This window comes from Bombus affinis, chromosome 6 (assembly GCF_024516045.1).
Source record: "Bombus affinis isolate iyBomAffi1 chromosome 6, iyBomAffi1.2, whole genome shotgun sequence".
Classification (NCBI taxonomy): Eukaryota; Metazoa; Arthropoda; class Insecta; order Hymenoptera; family Apidae; genus Bombus; species Bombus affinis.
In genome coordinates, this window is record NC_066349.1 from 2,196,513 (window position 1) to 2,213,405 (window position 16,893).

Below are 16,893 nucleotides of genomic sequence, written 5' to 3' on the forward strand. Positions count from 1 at the left end.
GACTTTTTTTATAGTTATAGTTTTCAACATGTAAAATCTGAAAACGCAAATTTTAAATTGCAGAATCTACTGGTTGAAATGTTGATTATGTAAAACTGAGCATTTTTAGGGTATTTTACACTTTGACACCATGTTGGCTTCTATCCATTCTATCATTCCAATGACTGGACTATACAGATGACATCTGATTGGTCGCATAAATAAAGTTATGTGCTCTTGACTTCCGCTTACCTTATTAAAAAATGTAGTGTCTTCGAGCTTCCATCAACAATCCCATCAAATTAATGTTGTTATGAACATAATCAAATAAATAGATCATAAAAACATCCGCATTCTTGCGAGACGGACAAGAATGAGTGGAGCATCCCTATTTCTGTCGGAGACATTCATAGCATCACAAGAAACATCTTGTCTTCCATGTTTATTTTTCACAACTAGTCACGACTAAATTTTCGGACGGTTTTCCTTAGGTTTCAATGTATGTCTATCGAGACCTATTTATATAATCGTGGTTATGACGGAAAAAACATTATTGGTTATGACGGAAACATTACAGGTTGACACCGCAAAAAGTTCCACAGGCGATCGGCAAATTCATCATCGTAGATGTAACCTCTATTCTCATCTAATCTTTAGTTGGTAGCTAATTCGATTTTATTTTTTACATATGCGTACTATCTGTAGCTGTAGTTCAATTCCCAAAAAGTTAATTTGTATTAACGTAATCGGCCGCCTCACAATAGTTTAGAGTTTAGTGAGCCAAACATATTAAATTAACCCGCCAAAATGGCCGTCATCTCGTGCGGTCAGTGACTCTACGGACTTCACTCATTAGACGAAGCATGGAAATAAGTCAATATGGTGTCAAAGTAACATGTAAAATGTCCCAAAAATGACTAGTTTTACATAGTTTACCTTTTGAACCGCGATTTAAAATTTTCATTTTTACATTTTACATGTCGAAAATTATAAGATTTCGACAAATAAAAAAGTTTATAATATTTGGATCCCTAAAGTAAAGTTCAGCCCACGAATAAATCGATCGTGTATCATCCTATATGTTTTTTTATACTTGTTTATACATAAATTTTTTATGATATCTAAAGATAATAAGACATTTAATTAATCATGGTTAAAATCATTTTATGTGTAAAGCACGTGAATCTTCATTATAAAAGATATCATTTTTTGATATTGTTACATTACAGAGATAAATTTTGTAGAGTATGAACCTTATTACAGTAAATTTTCATCGTAATAAATTACATTATTTTAAAGTTTTGTAATCTGAATTATTATATCTTTTTCTATAATGTCGAGATCAAAATCAAGATTACAAATTACTAAAACTAGCTAAAACTTATAAAATTCATATTCTTTCGAACATAATCGATTAATCGAGAATAAGAGAATAAATTTTTCGATTTATCGATAGGATACGTTTGCCTCTGCTGAGTTTGCATAGAATGACAGTTCTACAGACAAGTAGTGTGTAAGTATGTACAAGTGCTTATTCCACTGTCAATTAATCCACGTGATGATCAAAAATTTATGGTTATTTTTTTTTTGATTTTTTACATTTCGTTTTCTCAGGCGCAACTCAGACCATTCTGATTATCCACTTTTTTTACTGATGTCACCGACTGCGTATTATGGATAATAAAGGAAAACCGATTTGCCAAGATATATGTACTGATTGAAGACACCTAATGCAAAGTGATTCTTTCTTCACGCGGAATGACAGTGATTCACTGTAAGGCATTTTTTTGAAAGATTAAGAATATCGTGCATGTAACTTGTCATCGATCATTCTTTTTCACATTTCATATTTCAATATTTCAATATTTTCGATGAATTAGCTACAACAAAATTCTAAAATTACGTCGTACATTTCGTTCGAACGGATACCATTAATGGAATCGTATTTACCATTATCAGAAGTTGGATAGGAATGTTCATTCAATGACTTCAGAATTGGCGTAGCTAACATTAACGACGCAATGGAAAAATTCGCTATTGATTTGGACAAGGTTTTGGACGATTTCGAATTTAACGAAGGTAAAATTTATTTAGTTTGTTTTTATCTCTGTTTTAAATATACTCAAGATTCTATAAAGTTCCTAATTCTGGTTTTCTTAATAACTTTTTCTAAGTAAAATAATTTTTCTATTAAAACAATTTCAATTCTATAATTTCTTTTTTATAAAAATTGGTTTATAAATAACTTCGTTTTTTTTTTTAAATAATTTCATGTCTGATAGAGATATTTTTATTTTTTGATACTGTTAATGTTACATATTTGTTAATGTTAATATAATGAATACATATTTCAGACTGTGCAGAGCAAATAGCATCTGATAATCTTTCAACAAACAATGCGTCATCTTCTTCAGTTAAATGTAATTTAGAACCTTCAGCTTTAAAAGGTTATAATTATCTTCTAATAGAGCCTAAGAAAGTAAATAAAGAATTCGATATTATATTACCTGTAGAAAGGCATAAAGACTTGCAACAAATAAATACAAAAAACAAATGTATTAATGAAAATGATATAGGTTCTGAGAATCTTAATTGTAGTACAGAACAGACAACAATAGAAAATACAGATGTAAATCAGTTTTATACACAAGAATGCACAAACGATAATAAGTCAATACAAAAACCATCTGTTTCATCTTATGATTCTGAACAGGTTTCTTTAGCAATATATAATGATATATCGCAAAAGGTAATACAAAAACAACAAAATAGTAACAACAGCCCAAAGATTGACAATAGGTATGATAAGAAATTGAACCAGTCTAATCTGAAACCTAGTGTTAGCAACGTTTTCAGCAGTTTGAATGAGTACATTAATGCTCCACCTGGAAGTTCAGATTGCATTCATTCTGTATTAAATGATTCAGAAATACAATCTGATTTAGAGACTAAGGTACCTCAGATAATTCAGAGCAGTGCTAAAGATAGTGATGAAAGTATACCACATGAACAGACAGTTGATATACCTGATCCAGCTAGAGAAATTCTTGTTCAAAGCTATCAGGATGCCACAATACCCATAACGGTAGAATTACCAATTACATATGAAACTAACATTAAAGAGGATGTAAAAAATGTTCATGTAACAAATTTCAAACCATTGGAAAGCAAAACAGACCCTCCTGAAAAAGTTGTTCTAAATGAAGCTTGTATTGAATTAAGTAATAAAGCAGAAATTAAAAATGACAAAACACATAACTATAATTCTGATAGGATAGATCAGGAAAAAAATTCTATGCTTGAGTGTACTTATATACAAGATGATTATTATGAAAATGAGTCTACAACACAATTGCAAGATAATGAAAGTAAATTAAGCGTGGAAAATATTGGTACAAATGAGGAACATAGGAGCAGCTTAAATTCAGTATGTAAGCCAATTGGATTTAGTAACATTGATAATTTATCAGAAGATGAATTGACCAAATATTTAGCCGAATTAGAAGAAGAGGAAAAATTAAGGGAAAGCTGCAATAAATATGAAAATATTACAAATACAGCACAGAATGTTTCTCAAGATCAAAAAGATGAAAATAAGCAAAATGTCCAAGTTTTCCCAGATACTTCTGTAGAATCTCGCAAAATGATAGAATCAGAATTAAATGAAAGGATAGAAAACATTTCAGTATCTGACTGTCAGGAAAAGGAAACGGACAAAGAATTATTAAATAATGCATTAATGAAGCATGAATCTGATGAACGATTAAATGAAGACAGATTAAATAAACACAAAGATATTTTAAGTAATCCAAGTGGTAAAGAATTAAAATTGTTGCATAGAGTTAATATAGCTAAAGATGATAAAGTGAAATTAGAAAATGAATGCGTGCCTGATACAAAAGATATTGAAGACAGCCAAGAAAGTCCTACATATAGTTCAAATATTAATCAAGGATCACTAAATGATGGCAGAACTGAGATACAATTAAAAGAGCAGAAAGGAAATTCTACGCAATATAATCAAGCTTGTGAATTAAAAATGCCAAGTGATATTGATAATATTTCAGAAGAAAGAATTTCAACAACATCTGAGCCAAATACATTAATTGATATGACAAAACATAATAATGATGTTATATCTACGTCTGTGGATGTTTACACAAGACCAAATGTAAGTGATACTAGCAATGATTCAGAGAAGCCAGTACGTCCCCAAACGTTGGATATTGTTTTGTCAAACAATAGTACAGAACACCAAGTACTTGGTTCTACAAGTGATACACCATCTTATCAAATTCAATCAGATACTGATGGTATAAAAGAGGAGCAAGGATCTTCGCCGGATATTTTAGAGAATTCTTTACCGGAATCTGGCTCAGTTCTGGGAAAACAACCACCATTCTGGGTTCCCGATAGCGATGCTCCTAGCTGCATGCTCTGTGATGTTAAGTTTACCGTTATCAAAAGACGACATCATTGTCGGGCATGCGGAAAAGTGTTATGTAATAAATGTTGTAATATGAAATATAAATTAGAATATCAAGGAAACATTGATTCACGCGTTTGTGTTTCTTGTTATCAGCTTCTTACTAAAGGTAACTTTTCTTCAATTTAATATTATTGGAATTATTTTAACATTTTTTTTTATAATATTCGGAAATAAAATGTTTATCCTTTTAGCTGAAACAGAGCAGGGTATGGGAGAATGGTCTTCTGGTTATTCCACATGTATGAATAATAATGATATCAATTCGCCCCAGGTATGTTAGATATAAATTATTTTATATGTATAGTGGTATGAATCTTTTTTTATATGTAAATATATAAATTTTACTATTCTCAAAGAAATTGAGAAGAGTTCTTTAAGTATTACTCTTGTTTTATAACGGACCATTAACAATTTGTAGAACTGGTCAAAAAATATATGTATATTTATTTGATTAAATGTTTTTATCTTTGAATTGTTCTCTCACATTATTTTATATATTTTCGGTTTGTTTGCGTTCTAGATTTTGCATATTTGCATGTTTGGTTTGTTTATTTATGTTTTCGATTTATTTGTTTATATCGTCGTATTGACGAATTCTACAAAATGGGATTATAACATATTAATAATTGATGGTAACACTTCTGGAGCTCTCTTCACTGACACAAAGTATATACTGAGTAGCTTATCATATTTTTCATTTTAGTATAGGGTTGAATAATTACTTTCAATTATTTTTAATCTTTTGTTTCATTAATTTGATTCAGTTGTTTACAAAAATAGCAATATGAGATATTATACTACTAAATCTTTGATTGTGATTTCTACTACATTCTTATGAATATTAATATTCAATGAAAATTTTTGTTTATTAATTTCCTAATTTCTATTGAAAACAACTTGCAATGGAATCTTGTAAGACTCATTAATCTCCTAAATTTCTTCAATTTTTATTACGTTATTTCTTCTTTTTTATTTGTAAATATTTTGTTGAATTTACTAATTCAGAATAAATGTATAAATTAAATTTAGAAGAAGCTTTTCACTTTGTGAATTAATTTAAATTAATTGTGAATTAGTATGAGTTTTATGACCACCTATAACAACTTGTTGAATACTTCTTTCTTGTTAGAATACATTTATATGAGAAGATACTAATTTGATACAAAAGCTTGATATTTTTCAACTAAAAATAAATGTTCACTGTTTAAAATTTTTTCTTAAATCATTTAGGTAATAAATTCATAGTAATGTATTTTACCTGTTTGTATTATGTTCTTTGTACATTATGAATGTTTCTTATTTCTTTTGCCATGCATTGCAAATATAAGGCATGTGTTCGAACTGTAGTATTTTTGTGAAAAGTGACTTGTTTGCTTCTTATTTTAATAGTAATTAATATCCAGTAAATATGAAAGATTTCTCATAATTTGCATTAATTCAGTTGTACAAAGTTATTAACAAATAGTTGCTTGAAATATTACATTAAAATTTTGTTAAACATATATATCCTTTGTCATTTTATTTATCTTACTGCTAATAGTGCTTGTTTACTTTATTTAAGCTTTTTGTGAATTTTTCAAAGCAAACAAATTCTTTTTTAAAGTTAATATTTCTAAGACAAGATAAGATTTTTAAGATATTTAGTAAAATATAATTTCATTATATTGAAACATAATTAAAATACAATTAACTGAAAAGTACTGATATTTTATGTGCATGGCTTGTGTTTGCTGGATAAAGAAATAAATATGAATGTTAGGAGTATTCGACAAATGGTTATAGGGGAGACAGCCTAATCCAAATAATCCCATGGAGTACTGTTCAACTATACCACCCTTGCAACAGTTAGCTGGCGGCTTGCCTCCACCTCCTACGGTTATGGTACCCGTTGGAGTCCTTAAAAGGGAAGATGGTACAAAGAGTCGGCCTGAAATTTCAAAATCTGTTATGTTCAGTGATGGTGAGTGAAGGTCATAAATATTATGTTATTTAGATTTATTTAAATCAAAAGAAATGCATTGCTAATGAATTTGTCTTTATTGAAAGTTAATATTTCAGTTTTTATATGCCTTACAAATATATGATTTGGTTTATCACAAAAATTATTTTTATTGATATATTAGAACTATGCTTCTGGCTGCAGATAGCTGTATAATATTTAACACTTAATGCTTAATATATATTATTCAAATCTACAACAACTTTATGTAATAACTCTTTACACTTTACTCTTAACATACCTTATTATAATATTTTTAGTTCTTTGAGTTAAAGTTACACTCCTCTGTCCAAGTTATTATTATATTTTACATTTCACCTCCTTCAAATATTTCACCCTTACGCTGGACCTGTTCCTTCCTGTTTGTTTTGGTTTTATGCACCTCTAACTAAAACACAGGAATAAGGCCTGGCTGTGACCTGACAGAACTAGACATGTCGTGGGATTTGAAACCACCATACCGGAAATCTGGTAGTAAGAGAATACCAACACCTGGCTCATCTGCACCAAGTACGTCTGTCAAGAAACAGAACCTACCACGTTTTGACCCAAATACAGAAAGTTATGTGCCACAAGACCCTAATGCGCTTCCACCAACAGTAACGATACATAAAGGACGTAAGTAATAATCTTATTTACAGGATAGTAGTTCTATGTTAATGTTGTATTACATAAATATGTTCAAATATATAAATCAGAGGTATCGTATCATGCTGTAACGGACGAGAATCTTCTATACAAAACGCTGAAAAATGAATGTGAACCACCTGTTATGTTTGCGATTAATCGAAATCTCTATGCATATGTCAAAATAGTAACTTGTAAGTATAAATTAAAGGTGCATATAATTTCAGATATTATACAATTACTAATAAATTCATTATTTGTAGTAAATTGTTGTGTTAATAAAACATGTTGGAATGTAACTTCGAAAGGATTGGATTGCGTCGGACAAGATGAAATTATATTATTAATCGAGGTATTACCTGATGAAACCCGGGTTCCTAAGGATCTGCTTCTTTTTATTAACCAATTACGTCTCGAAGCTATGAAAGGTATTATTTATATTCTATATTAATTAATTTACAATGCTATGTTACTTTGATTTCATGCAGGAAACATTGTGTCCGAATTGGGATTTTTAATATACCAGGGAGGAAATTTCTTGGATTCTCGGGAACACGCAGGGTTCTTGTTTATTCGACAAACATCGCAATGCTTGCAAAAAATTGTATTACCTCCTGGCCCGTACCTATTTGGCCTCCTAGTTCACAGGTTTGTTTTTTTAAGGTATAATGCAAATTTAATAGCTATTGAAAATGGATCAATTTGCTGTCTTGATATCTATAGGTGGGAAACACCATGGGCGAAAGTATTCCCGTTACGCCTTGTTTTACGACTGGGCGCAGAATATCGTTACTATCCATGCCCGTTGTTCTCGGTTCGGTTTCGAGATGCATTATACTTTGAAATAGGACATACAGTTATGAAGGTTTTAGCGGATTTCAGAAATTTTGCGTACACGTTACCAAGTGTGAGGGGACTAACAATTCACTTAAGAAATAGAATGACGGATGTAATGTTTCCGAGAAATCGATACGATCAAGTGATCAAAGGTTTAAATAATTCGAATGATCACGTATTAGCATACGCTTCAAATTTTAGTATCGCTGCTGACTCACATTTAGTCTGTATACAAACTAATACCGGTGATGAAAGCACTTATCAAACGCAAGCGATAAGTATCAATAATAATCCAAGAACAAGTACGTATTCGATTTTTACTTATTTATGCATTTATTTGAATATTTGGAAGTAATTGTTCAATCGATACAGTAACAGGTACTAGTTTTATCGTGATTAACGGAGCATTGAAATCATCGATGGGTTTGTCAGCGAAATCTAGCATAGTTGAGGATGGATTAATGGTAGAAATAATGCCAGAGAAAATGGAAGCCTTGAAAGCAGCTCTAAAAAATATGCAAGACTTTTCGATCGGATGCGGTCGACAAGGAGCACCCGAGCCGGATGAAACAGTGAACATAAAGTGGGTCGATAATGACGTGCAATTCAATGTAGGGTAAGTATTACTATAATAATTATTTATAATCATCTATTTAAGTTTATGTTGCATGTTTTCAGGGTAAAAAGTCCTATTGATAGACGACCTATGGATGGTATTCCTTCAATCCGAATACACAATGGTATTGATTATAAAGGAACGAGTAGATTTATACGATGGACAGAAGTATTTATCATCAATGTACGTTTAGAAAAAATATGGTATAAATTCTGAATTGTTTATTATATTTATAATATATAACATAGAATATTATCTTTTTAAAGTCCGATGATCATCCGAATGGTGTTCATGATCCTGTGGATATAAATAAATTATCAGGAAATATAGCGAAAGCAACATGTACAGCCTTAGTGAAGTTATTGGACTTATTAGCCAATGCTGGTTTAACAAAGCTTGGTGTAAGAACAACTATTCATCCTGACAATGTAAGTTTAATGTGACAATTTATAAGCTTCTTTTATAAAGTGTGAAAAAATAATCAGATTTTAGTCATTTAAAATAATTTCTTTGAAAAGAGAAATATAATAAAATTATAATTATAACAATACTAGGTTGGTTATGAAGCCGGTAGCGAAGGTATGAAATTGCCTCCAATCTACATGAAGAGTTTAGACAACGAATTAATTCAAGTTCTGCATAAAGCAGCGCAAAGTAGTCAAGATACGCATATTGTGCTTGAATTAATTTTTTACATACTCGATGATTGAAACCTTGCTCCGTTCGCTCCTGTTTTGTTAACGTTTTTATTAATATAACATAGTAGAAATATAAAGCTCGTGATGTTCGTGCACGACTGAAATGTATAATTAAAAAACTCGTGGAACTACTAAAAAATAGATCTTTTGAGCGAAAAATATTTTCTATCTGAATACTATCTATCTATAATGATACACAAAAACAGCGCTTATATTATAAAAATATATCGAATCATATTTGAGTATAATTATAACAGAGAGAAATTACGAAATTTAAAGTTAAATAGATAATGAAAATTGTTTTAAATTGTATTAGCTTTAATCTTTTGGAACTCAAATTTATTTGCTTTTTATGAGGAAAGAACATTGATATCACAATTTTTGTATATCACATATATATATATATATATATATATATATATATATATATGTGATATATATATATATATATATATATATACATATAAATTTTATAAAAAAGAAATATCAATGGAAAATTTTTTGCGACTAAAATCAAAATGAAGTACCATTATTTGTTATTGTGTAAATATATCTGTTTTGTTGTTATTCGTGTAATATGTGTATAATGATAGTTAAGAGTACTTTTCTGTCAAAAGAGTATTAAAAATATTAATGTAATAAACTGAAAGATTCTTATTTATCTTTCCATAATTTAATAAGAACAAAATCTTAAATTGTAAGGATTCTTTAACAAAATAGTTTTTAACATTTCAAATCAATTTTGTTTTTTATATATATATGTTAAATATTATTAAATATTGATAGAAATGATACAAATAATGATACGACGATGAGATACAAATTGTTGTATTTTGAATAATTAATCAAGGGCTTAAGGTTTAAAACTAAATATTGTGACTATGATAAAAGAAATTGCATAGTTTGGTTCAATATAATTTATACATTGCAGAAAAGAAATTGATTCAGGAAATTTCCTCATATTTGTTTAATTTTCAATAATGTTCCAATTTTATCAAATTTTGTAACTTTTACGTTAGGTGAAATTTTTGTACTTTGATGTTGACCTTAGCAGAGAAATAAACTCTATGATATTTCAATAGAAAGGATTTAAATATGGGAATATTTATGACACGAATATTGATAATAGTAACTACTAATAATAATTTGTAAATATGTATGTATGATAGCTGAAATATGTAAGTTTGTTTTATTGTCAAAGCATACATTTTGTTTTTGAAAATAGTTAACAATAATCAGTAGATAAAACATTCTTCTGACTTATGATATAGTATTTTTGTGATTTAATCTGTAAATTTTCTTTCTTTGCTCTATTTTGTAATGTTTTAGAAGTTATATTGAATCTTTATAATTTGATGTTTCGGTATCGCACGGTATCGAAACATAATGAAATACCAGAAATTTATAATAACATTTAGTTTCAATTAGCAAGATAGTGAATAACACATACTTCTATATTGTTGTAAGCAATGTGATTATCGACATATATAAATGTTTATATTTGTTATTAAAAATTTGGGAAAAGAAAATCCACATATTTTAAGAGCGCAGAATTTTATTTTTTATTGCTTGTATTGTAAGATTATCTAAAAAGCTGTTTAACATGATAAAAATTGAATATAGAAATTAAGAGTATAATTGCAACAAATTTACTTGACTGCAAGGAATTGTATACAGTAGATTTAAAATATGTAATTTGTTAATGTAGCATGCAGATCAAGTTGACAAAAAAGCTAAAATTTGTAATTCGCAATAGAAAGTGATGTAAATAAATAAAGAAAATATTGTGTGGGTAACGTTTTTGTGTTCATATTTTTATCACGTTTAAAAGAGAATGAACGTTAGCATATATAAGAACCTATCAAAGTAGGGATCTACTCTGTTCGGTTGCTATTTAACATATATAAGAACCTATGTATTTAAGTTTAAAGTTATAGATCTGCTCTGTTTGTTTGCACACTAGCATAGACAGAAACCTATTGAATTCCATTCTACAAGAACCTATTTAATTGTATGAAATTTTCGCAACCAATATTGACATAATTTACTATAATTTTAAAAATAATTTTTTTGGTAGGAAATTCTGATTGGCTATTTTTTAAATTTTCGTTGAAAAATTTCGTATTTTCGTTTCATCTTTCACAATCTGTCACCTATTTTTTCGTCATTCTTTCACTGGATACCAAATGAGAAGTATCATTTGTTTTTAATATAATATGAAATGTTCATTTTAATATAATTTTTCGAATTTTAAAAAATCAAAATTCATAGAATTAATAATTTTGAGTCAGTAATGAATGAAAGATGGATAAAAAGCGTGATTAATTTCGTTGTTACATATATATGTCGTTAAGTTTTCATGTCCTTACATCTTGCTTATAGTCAATTGGCTTTTTTATTTTTATCGGTTTTGTAACTCATTTAAATCATGATTCTACTTAAGTTACTCTGTTCAGACATCAGCGTCGTTCAACTGACGGTTGGCCCGTATCACCGCGCGCTGTCGTATATCGGGAGTTTTATTATTTTTGTTAACTTCTAAAGTAAATGACTTCCGAATAGTTCTTAGAGTTTATTTAACATGGTATTTTTTAAAACGATCCATACATAATACTACATCGCAAACATCGCATTGAAAAACTGTTTCTTTTCGAACTAACATAGATAAGCATATAGTTATAGTTTTTAGTATTGGAGGTAACCGTATAGGAAAATACCGATCAGAATATCGCGTTAATGAATCATTGATAGATGATGCTTCTCTTACTCTTACGTTTGCTAAGTATTTTTCAATAATTTCTTCGGCTAATCTTTGCTTGTAGACAGGGAAAGCTCGACTTTTTTTATTGTTTCTGAAAATTATATAACTCTTTAGTAACATCTTGTTTATAAAGTAAAAAAATAATTTTTATAGCATTTTTTAAGCAGATACAAACTTTTTCGTAGAACCGTACAATTAAATAGGTTATTGTAGCACTCAATAGGTTTTTGTCTATGCTAGTGTGCAACCAAATAGGGCAGATCCCTAACTTTAAGCTTAAATATATAGGTTCTTGTATATGCTAAAATGCAACCAAACTTGGTAGATTCCTACTTTTATAGGTTCTTGTATATGTTAACTTTCGTTTCCTTCAGCACTTGGTCGCGTGGTGCAGCACTAGTCCGGGAACAACCAGGAGCATAAGCGTGAGCACTCTCATTTCCTCTCTGTTAATATTAGGAGTATCGCGAAGACGATTCTACATACAACGGGAGTGCCGGTGCATGAGTGTTTAGTGATCAATGAACTCAGCGTTGCTGTATATTGGGGCGTGCTGCCACGGGTCTTATTAAGCCGGCAGACGTATGTATGAGAGAATCCAACATTTTCTGTTGCTTCATAATGTAGTTTGATTGATTCTTTCCCTTTAAAGATCCTAGGCCCCGCCTTTTTCTCTTCGTATCACTTCTCGTATATTTAAGATGCATCACTATAGATCTTTTATTTCTCATTTTTTAAGACAATTTAAATTGATTTATCTATTTATTTTAATTGGAAATTCATGTCTCATAGAAGAAATTTAATAGCGGAGTACGGTCGACAAAACTATAGTTCAGAATATCGGTATCTATTTGAATGTTAAGATCATTAATTGATCGACAAATCAACACTTTCAACCCTTTTAACTACAGCCAATCTCTTAACGTATTCCATTAGCACTGTTCGATTAGTAGTATAATCGGTATAATCATGGTCTTGACGTAACATTGTAACATCGTAACTTCTCGGTAAGATACTTCTAGAGTGGATTGTCGAAAAATAAGTCAATAACACTTACATTTAGCACATATCATCATCGTAAGTTATGTAAACAAACGTTAGTAATTTTTTTGAAATAATACAGCATAAGTAGGATCGACTGATCGCTTTTTGTATAAACCATAATATTTGACTTTTGATATTTGTGGGTACACTTTTCTCGTATTCATATCGTTACATCTTTCACACTTCCTCAAAAATTTTAGACGATCCGATGTAATCTGTATAAGATTTCACGATACTGCGTAGATACAGGATTACTTTGAGATTGAGAGGATAGAGAAAAATATCGTGTATCTTTTTCGTAGTATCATTTGTACTGCATGTTGTCAATGTTAATGTAATATTTATTCGAAAGATATATTATATTTAACTCAATCTGTTTTTTGTTAGAAACAGTAAGTAAATATACTTCTGTTTAAGTAAATATACTTAATGTCTTGTTACAGATGACAATGTAATAGTGAATTATAAATCAAATTTTCCATAAGGAAATAAATTATAGATGGTCATTCTACAGTTTACAGTAGATGACTAAAAATGAATGATATAGAAAGCATAAGCATGAAAGGCAGTGGAGGATCTAAGATGCCTCATAGTCATTCGACTCCAGCAGGTGTGGATGGAGGTAGTAGAACCCCTCCTACAACACCTAGAAAAGCTGGTAAAATGCTTGCTGTTCGTGTGCAGATGTTGGATGATACGATTACAATGTTTCAAGTTCAGGTAATTTTTATAACAGTTTCATGAAATGGTTCTGTTCATTGACGAGGTAGTTACAAATATAAAACACAAAATATTAAAAGTGACATGCTTTCATTTCAAGTTTATACTGAGTCAAATATATCATAACTGCTTCTATAACTAATGTTAAAATATCATTAAATATTAACGTATATGAAATAAATATTAAAAATTATATTAGATTGATTTTGTAATGAGAAGTAAGTCAATTATATATCTTTAATCACATGTTTAACTAATCAGTATTTTAATGTAATTACTAAACTAATTTAATATAAAATCACTATATGAGATATATGCCATAATGTCTAAGAATAGAAAGGAGTTCTTTTTCAGTTTGATGTATTTTTTATTTATAAAACTATAACAATGTTTTCTATTTTTAAATATTTTTATAAATTATTGTTTGTCATTGCATTTATTTGATAACAAAAAATTATTTACTTTATGCTATCTACGCATGTAATACTTCTAAATGAATAATTGGAGCAGATAATTGGTGATACTATATTGCATGAAGTAAATGTATTGATGTATTGATTATTCATAAAATATATATGGTGCATCTAAAGCATATTTTCAGTTGTCTTAGAGGGTAATTTAAAATGTGATAACTTTATTTTGAAATATCTGACATTGGAAATTTTTTGCAATCAAAATAATTAGGCTTGTACTATTTTAAGTTTATTTAAATTTTAGGCAAAAGCTTTAGGCAGAGTGTTATTTGATCAAGTTTGCAAACAGCTACATCTTTTGGAAGCTGATTATTTTGGTTTGGAGTACCAGGAACCTAATGGAACAAAAGTAAGAAGCTGATAAATATGTGTTGTTGAATAATTCGTATATACAATTTTGATATTTACCAATAGTATTTATTTGCAGTATTGGTTAGATTTAGAGAAGCCAGTTTGTAGACAAGTTGGACTATCACTAATAGATCCCATATTAAGATTTTGCGTTAAATTTTATACACCTGATCCAGCACAATTAGAAGAAGAGTTTACAAGATATCTATTTTGTCTTCAAATTAAACGGGATTTAGCCCAAGGTCTATTACAATGCAATGATAATACGGCAGCTTTGATGGCGAGTTATATTGTGCAGGGTAATAATAATTCATTTCAAAATTATATAAATGAAAACGAATTAAAAAGTAGAATAGTTTTACGACAAATGATTAATTATTTTAGCCGAGTGTGGAGATTATGTGATAGAGGATTATCCAGATCATACGTATTTGTCAACTTATAAATTTGTGCCTCATCAAGATCAAGAACTAGAGCGTCGCATTATGGAAAATCATAAAAAACACGCGTAAGATATTTTCCAATTAACTTTGTTTAAATATGTATAAAGTTTCAATATCCTGAAAATGTTACGTTTTGTAAACAGAGGCCAATCACCGGCAGAAGCAGATCTCAATCTGCTGGAAACAGCACGTCGCTGTGAATTGTACGGGATGAAAATGCATCCAGCTAAAGTAAGTATCGTAAGATATGACTTATGCTATGCCTGAGTATATAATCGTTGTTGCATTTCATTTGTTATCGAAGGATCACGAGGGTGTGCCGTTGAATCTGGCTGTGGCACACATGGGGATAGTAGTCTTTCAAAATTTTACCAAAATAAATACGTTCAGTTGGGCTAAAATCAGGAAAATCAGCTTTAAAAGGAAACGATTTTTAATTAAACTTCATCCAGAGGGTTACGTAAGTGTATTGTATTCCGTTCAAATAATGTCGAAACGAATCCTCGAAGAACCGGGTTTGAAAATTAACTCTACTAAAATTAAAATTAACGTTTCGCGCAACGTTTGTAGGGTTATTACAAGGATACCGTGGAATTCTTTTTCGAAGGACGCAACGAATGTAAAAATTTTTGGAAAAAATGCGTAGAGAATCATGGATTTTTCCGTTGTTCGGTGGTCAAACGAGTGGTACGACAAAAAACACGAGTTCTCAGTCGTGGCTCGTCATTTAGGTATGCGCGTTTGCGCTAAAAACATTCCATATTATGTTATGTATATAAAACGTATAAGGCATGTAAGCCGATTTAATGAAATTTCTTGATATTGCGTTATTAGGTACAGCGGGAAAACTCAGAAGCAAATCGTAGAATTTGTTCGGGACAATTACGTGAAGAGGCAAACGTTTCAAAGGTAAGTTGGATTAGCAGCGCGAAATGTCGTTCTATGATTGAATCAATTCTTGGATACACTAGTAATGTGTAGCTAGTGCATGCGTATCGTTATGTACTGTCCCCTTTTAATGCTGGTTTTATACCATTGAGATATATTTTAATTAACGAGCGCACTAATCTTGCGTGGGTAAGACGGGAGGTGGCACGGTCTTGCTTTTGCCGGGACATTAATTGGTATTTATCATGTCTATCGTTGTTCCAATTTTACGTAGAACGAAGTGTTTACTCTATTCGTTTTGTACTTTCGTGTGTCAGTGTTGCCTGTTCGGACAGGGGTGGCGGGGAGTCAGGCTCACCATCAGGCACGATAACCCGAATGATCAATGTACCCTATTTTTGATAGTATGGTCACTAATTCTCGTCGTTGTAACACCTAATGGTACACACTGCAAAGTTACCATACTTCACTGTCCCGATCGAATCTTTACCAATCAGATATTTCTCCATCGTAGTAGCCTACTCTACAATAGAGCATAGAGATTACGTACTTCCTTTATAATAATTTCATCCTTGTACATACAGTTAACAGGTATACATGATTTTTTATCACGCAATATCGATGTACAGTCAGATAACATTACTAAATAATGCGCTATTAGAGCGAAAAGCATCGTGTTTCACCGATAGATTCATCGCCGTTTGTGTGCACATTTTTATCGAATATCTCCGTGTGTGCGATAATTGAGCATGCGAAGATAACGAATACTCGTGCGCAGATCCTTTACGCGTAGCATTAACAATAGTTTGCGTGCAAAAATATAACTAGTTCACAAAATCATTGAATTTTGAATGTAAAACTGTAAGCACAGGATGTAGGAAAATTATTAAATGCAATGAGGGCAAATATTTAATGATAATGGAGGGGATTTTTAACGATGATATGGTATCTTGTGTATAAAGGATAAT

The 16,893-nt window shown here is 30.2% G+C and overlaps 2 protein-coding genes and 1 long non-coding RNA gene across 23 annotated transcripts in view; 2 read left to right on the plus strand and 1 right to left on the minus strand.

Moving 5' to 3' along the window:
* Positions 1-1,356: 1,356 nt before the first annotated feature.
* Positions 1,357-11,041, plus strand: LOC126917107 (zinc finger FYVE domain-containing protein 9). Of its 6 annotated transcripts, none has more exons than XM_050723568.1 (15): positions 1,357-1,492; positions 1,594-1,753; positions 1,860-2,058; positions 2,334-4,574; positions 4,660-4,739; positions 6,251-6,428; positions 6,867-7,085; positions 7,166-7,288; positions 7,358-7,522; positions 7,583-7,742; positions 7,818-8,233; positions 8,304-8,547; positions 8,610-8,730; positions 8,814-8,975; positions 9,102-11,041. In XM_050723568.1, exons 3-15 carry the CDS (start codon positions 2,001-2,003, stop codon positions 9,255-9,257), a joined length of 4,323 nt encoding a protein of 1,440 aa, XP_050579525.1. In that variant the 5' UTR covers positions 1,357-1,492; positions 1,594-1,753; positions 1,860-2,000; the 3' UTR covers positions 9,258-11,041. The 6 variants fall into 6 exon arrangements, with proteins under 6 accessions (XP_050579525.1, XP_050579528.1, XP_050579527.1 ...); XM_050723571.1 differs by having other exon boundaries at positions 6,894-7,085; XM_050723570.1 differs by having other exon boundaries at positions 1,939-2,058.
* Positions 11,042-11,804: 763 nt separating this feature from the next.
* Positions 11,805-12,427, minus strand: LOC126917165 (uncharacterized). Its single transcript, XR_007710871.1, has 2 exons — positions 12,182-12,427; positions 11,805-12,097 (listed from the first exon to the last, which is right to left on the minus strand). It is a non-coding gene; the product is annotated as an uncharacterized LOC126917165 (long non-coding RNA).
* A 9-nt stretch (positions 12,428-12,436) lies between these two features.
* Positions 12,437-16,893, plus strand: part of LOC126917113 (FERM, ARHGEF and pleckstrin domain-containing protein 1-like) — a 28,837-nt gene continuing 24,380 nt past the window's right edge. For 3 of the 16 annotated variants that reach the window (XM_050723608.1, XM_050723610.1, XM_050723611.1), the window contains exons 1-9: positions 12,444-12,588; positions 13,494-13,770; positions 14,488-14,592; positions 14,671-14,893; positions 14,979-15,102; positions 15,181-15,268; positions 15,342-15,497; positions 15,608-15,768; positions 15,872-15,946. In XM_050723608.1, coding sequence (XP_050579565.1) covers positions 13,585-13,770; positions 14,488-14,592; positions 14,671-14,893; positions 14,979-15,102; positions 15,181-15,268; positions 15,342-15,497; positions 15,608-15,768; positions 15,872-15,946 — 1,118 coding nt within the window. In that variant the 5' untranslated portion in view covers positions 12,444-12,588; positions 13,494-13,584. Of the gene's footprint in view, positions 12,589-12,922; positions 13,103-13,493; positions 13,771-14,487; positions 14,593-14,670; positions 14,894-14,978; positions 15,103-15,180; positions 15,269-15,341; positions 15,498-15,607; positions 15,769-15,871; positions 15,947-16,893 lie in introns of those variants that run through there. The other 13 variants (XR_007710865.1, XM_050723604.1, XM_050723615.1 and 10 more) reach the window with 8 other exon arrangements.

Coding starts and splice junctions, on each gene's coding strand:
- LOC126917107 (XM_050723568.1), top strand. CDS start 2,001: ATGGAAAAATTCGCTATTGATTTGGACAAGGTTTTGGACGATTTCGAA. Junction 4,575..4,659: donor TTATCAGCTTCTTACTAAAG/GTAACTTTTCTT, acceptor TTATCCTTTTAG/CTGAAACAGAGCAGGGTATG. Junction 8,976..9,101: donor CAACTATTCATCCTGACAAT/GTAAGTTTAATG, acceptor TAACAATACTAG/GTTGGTTATGAAGCCGGTAG.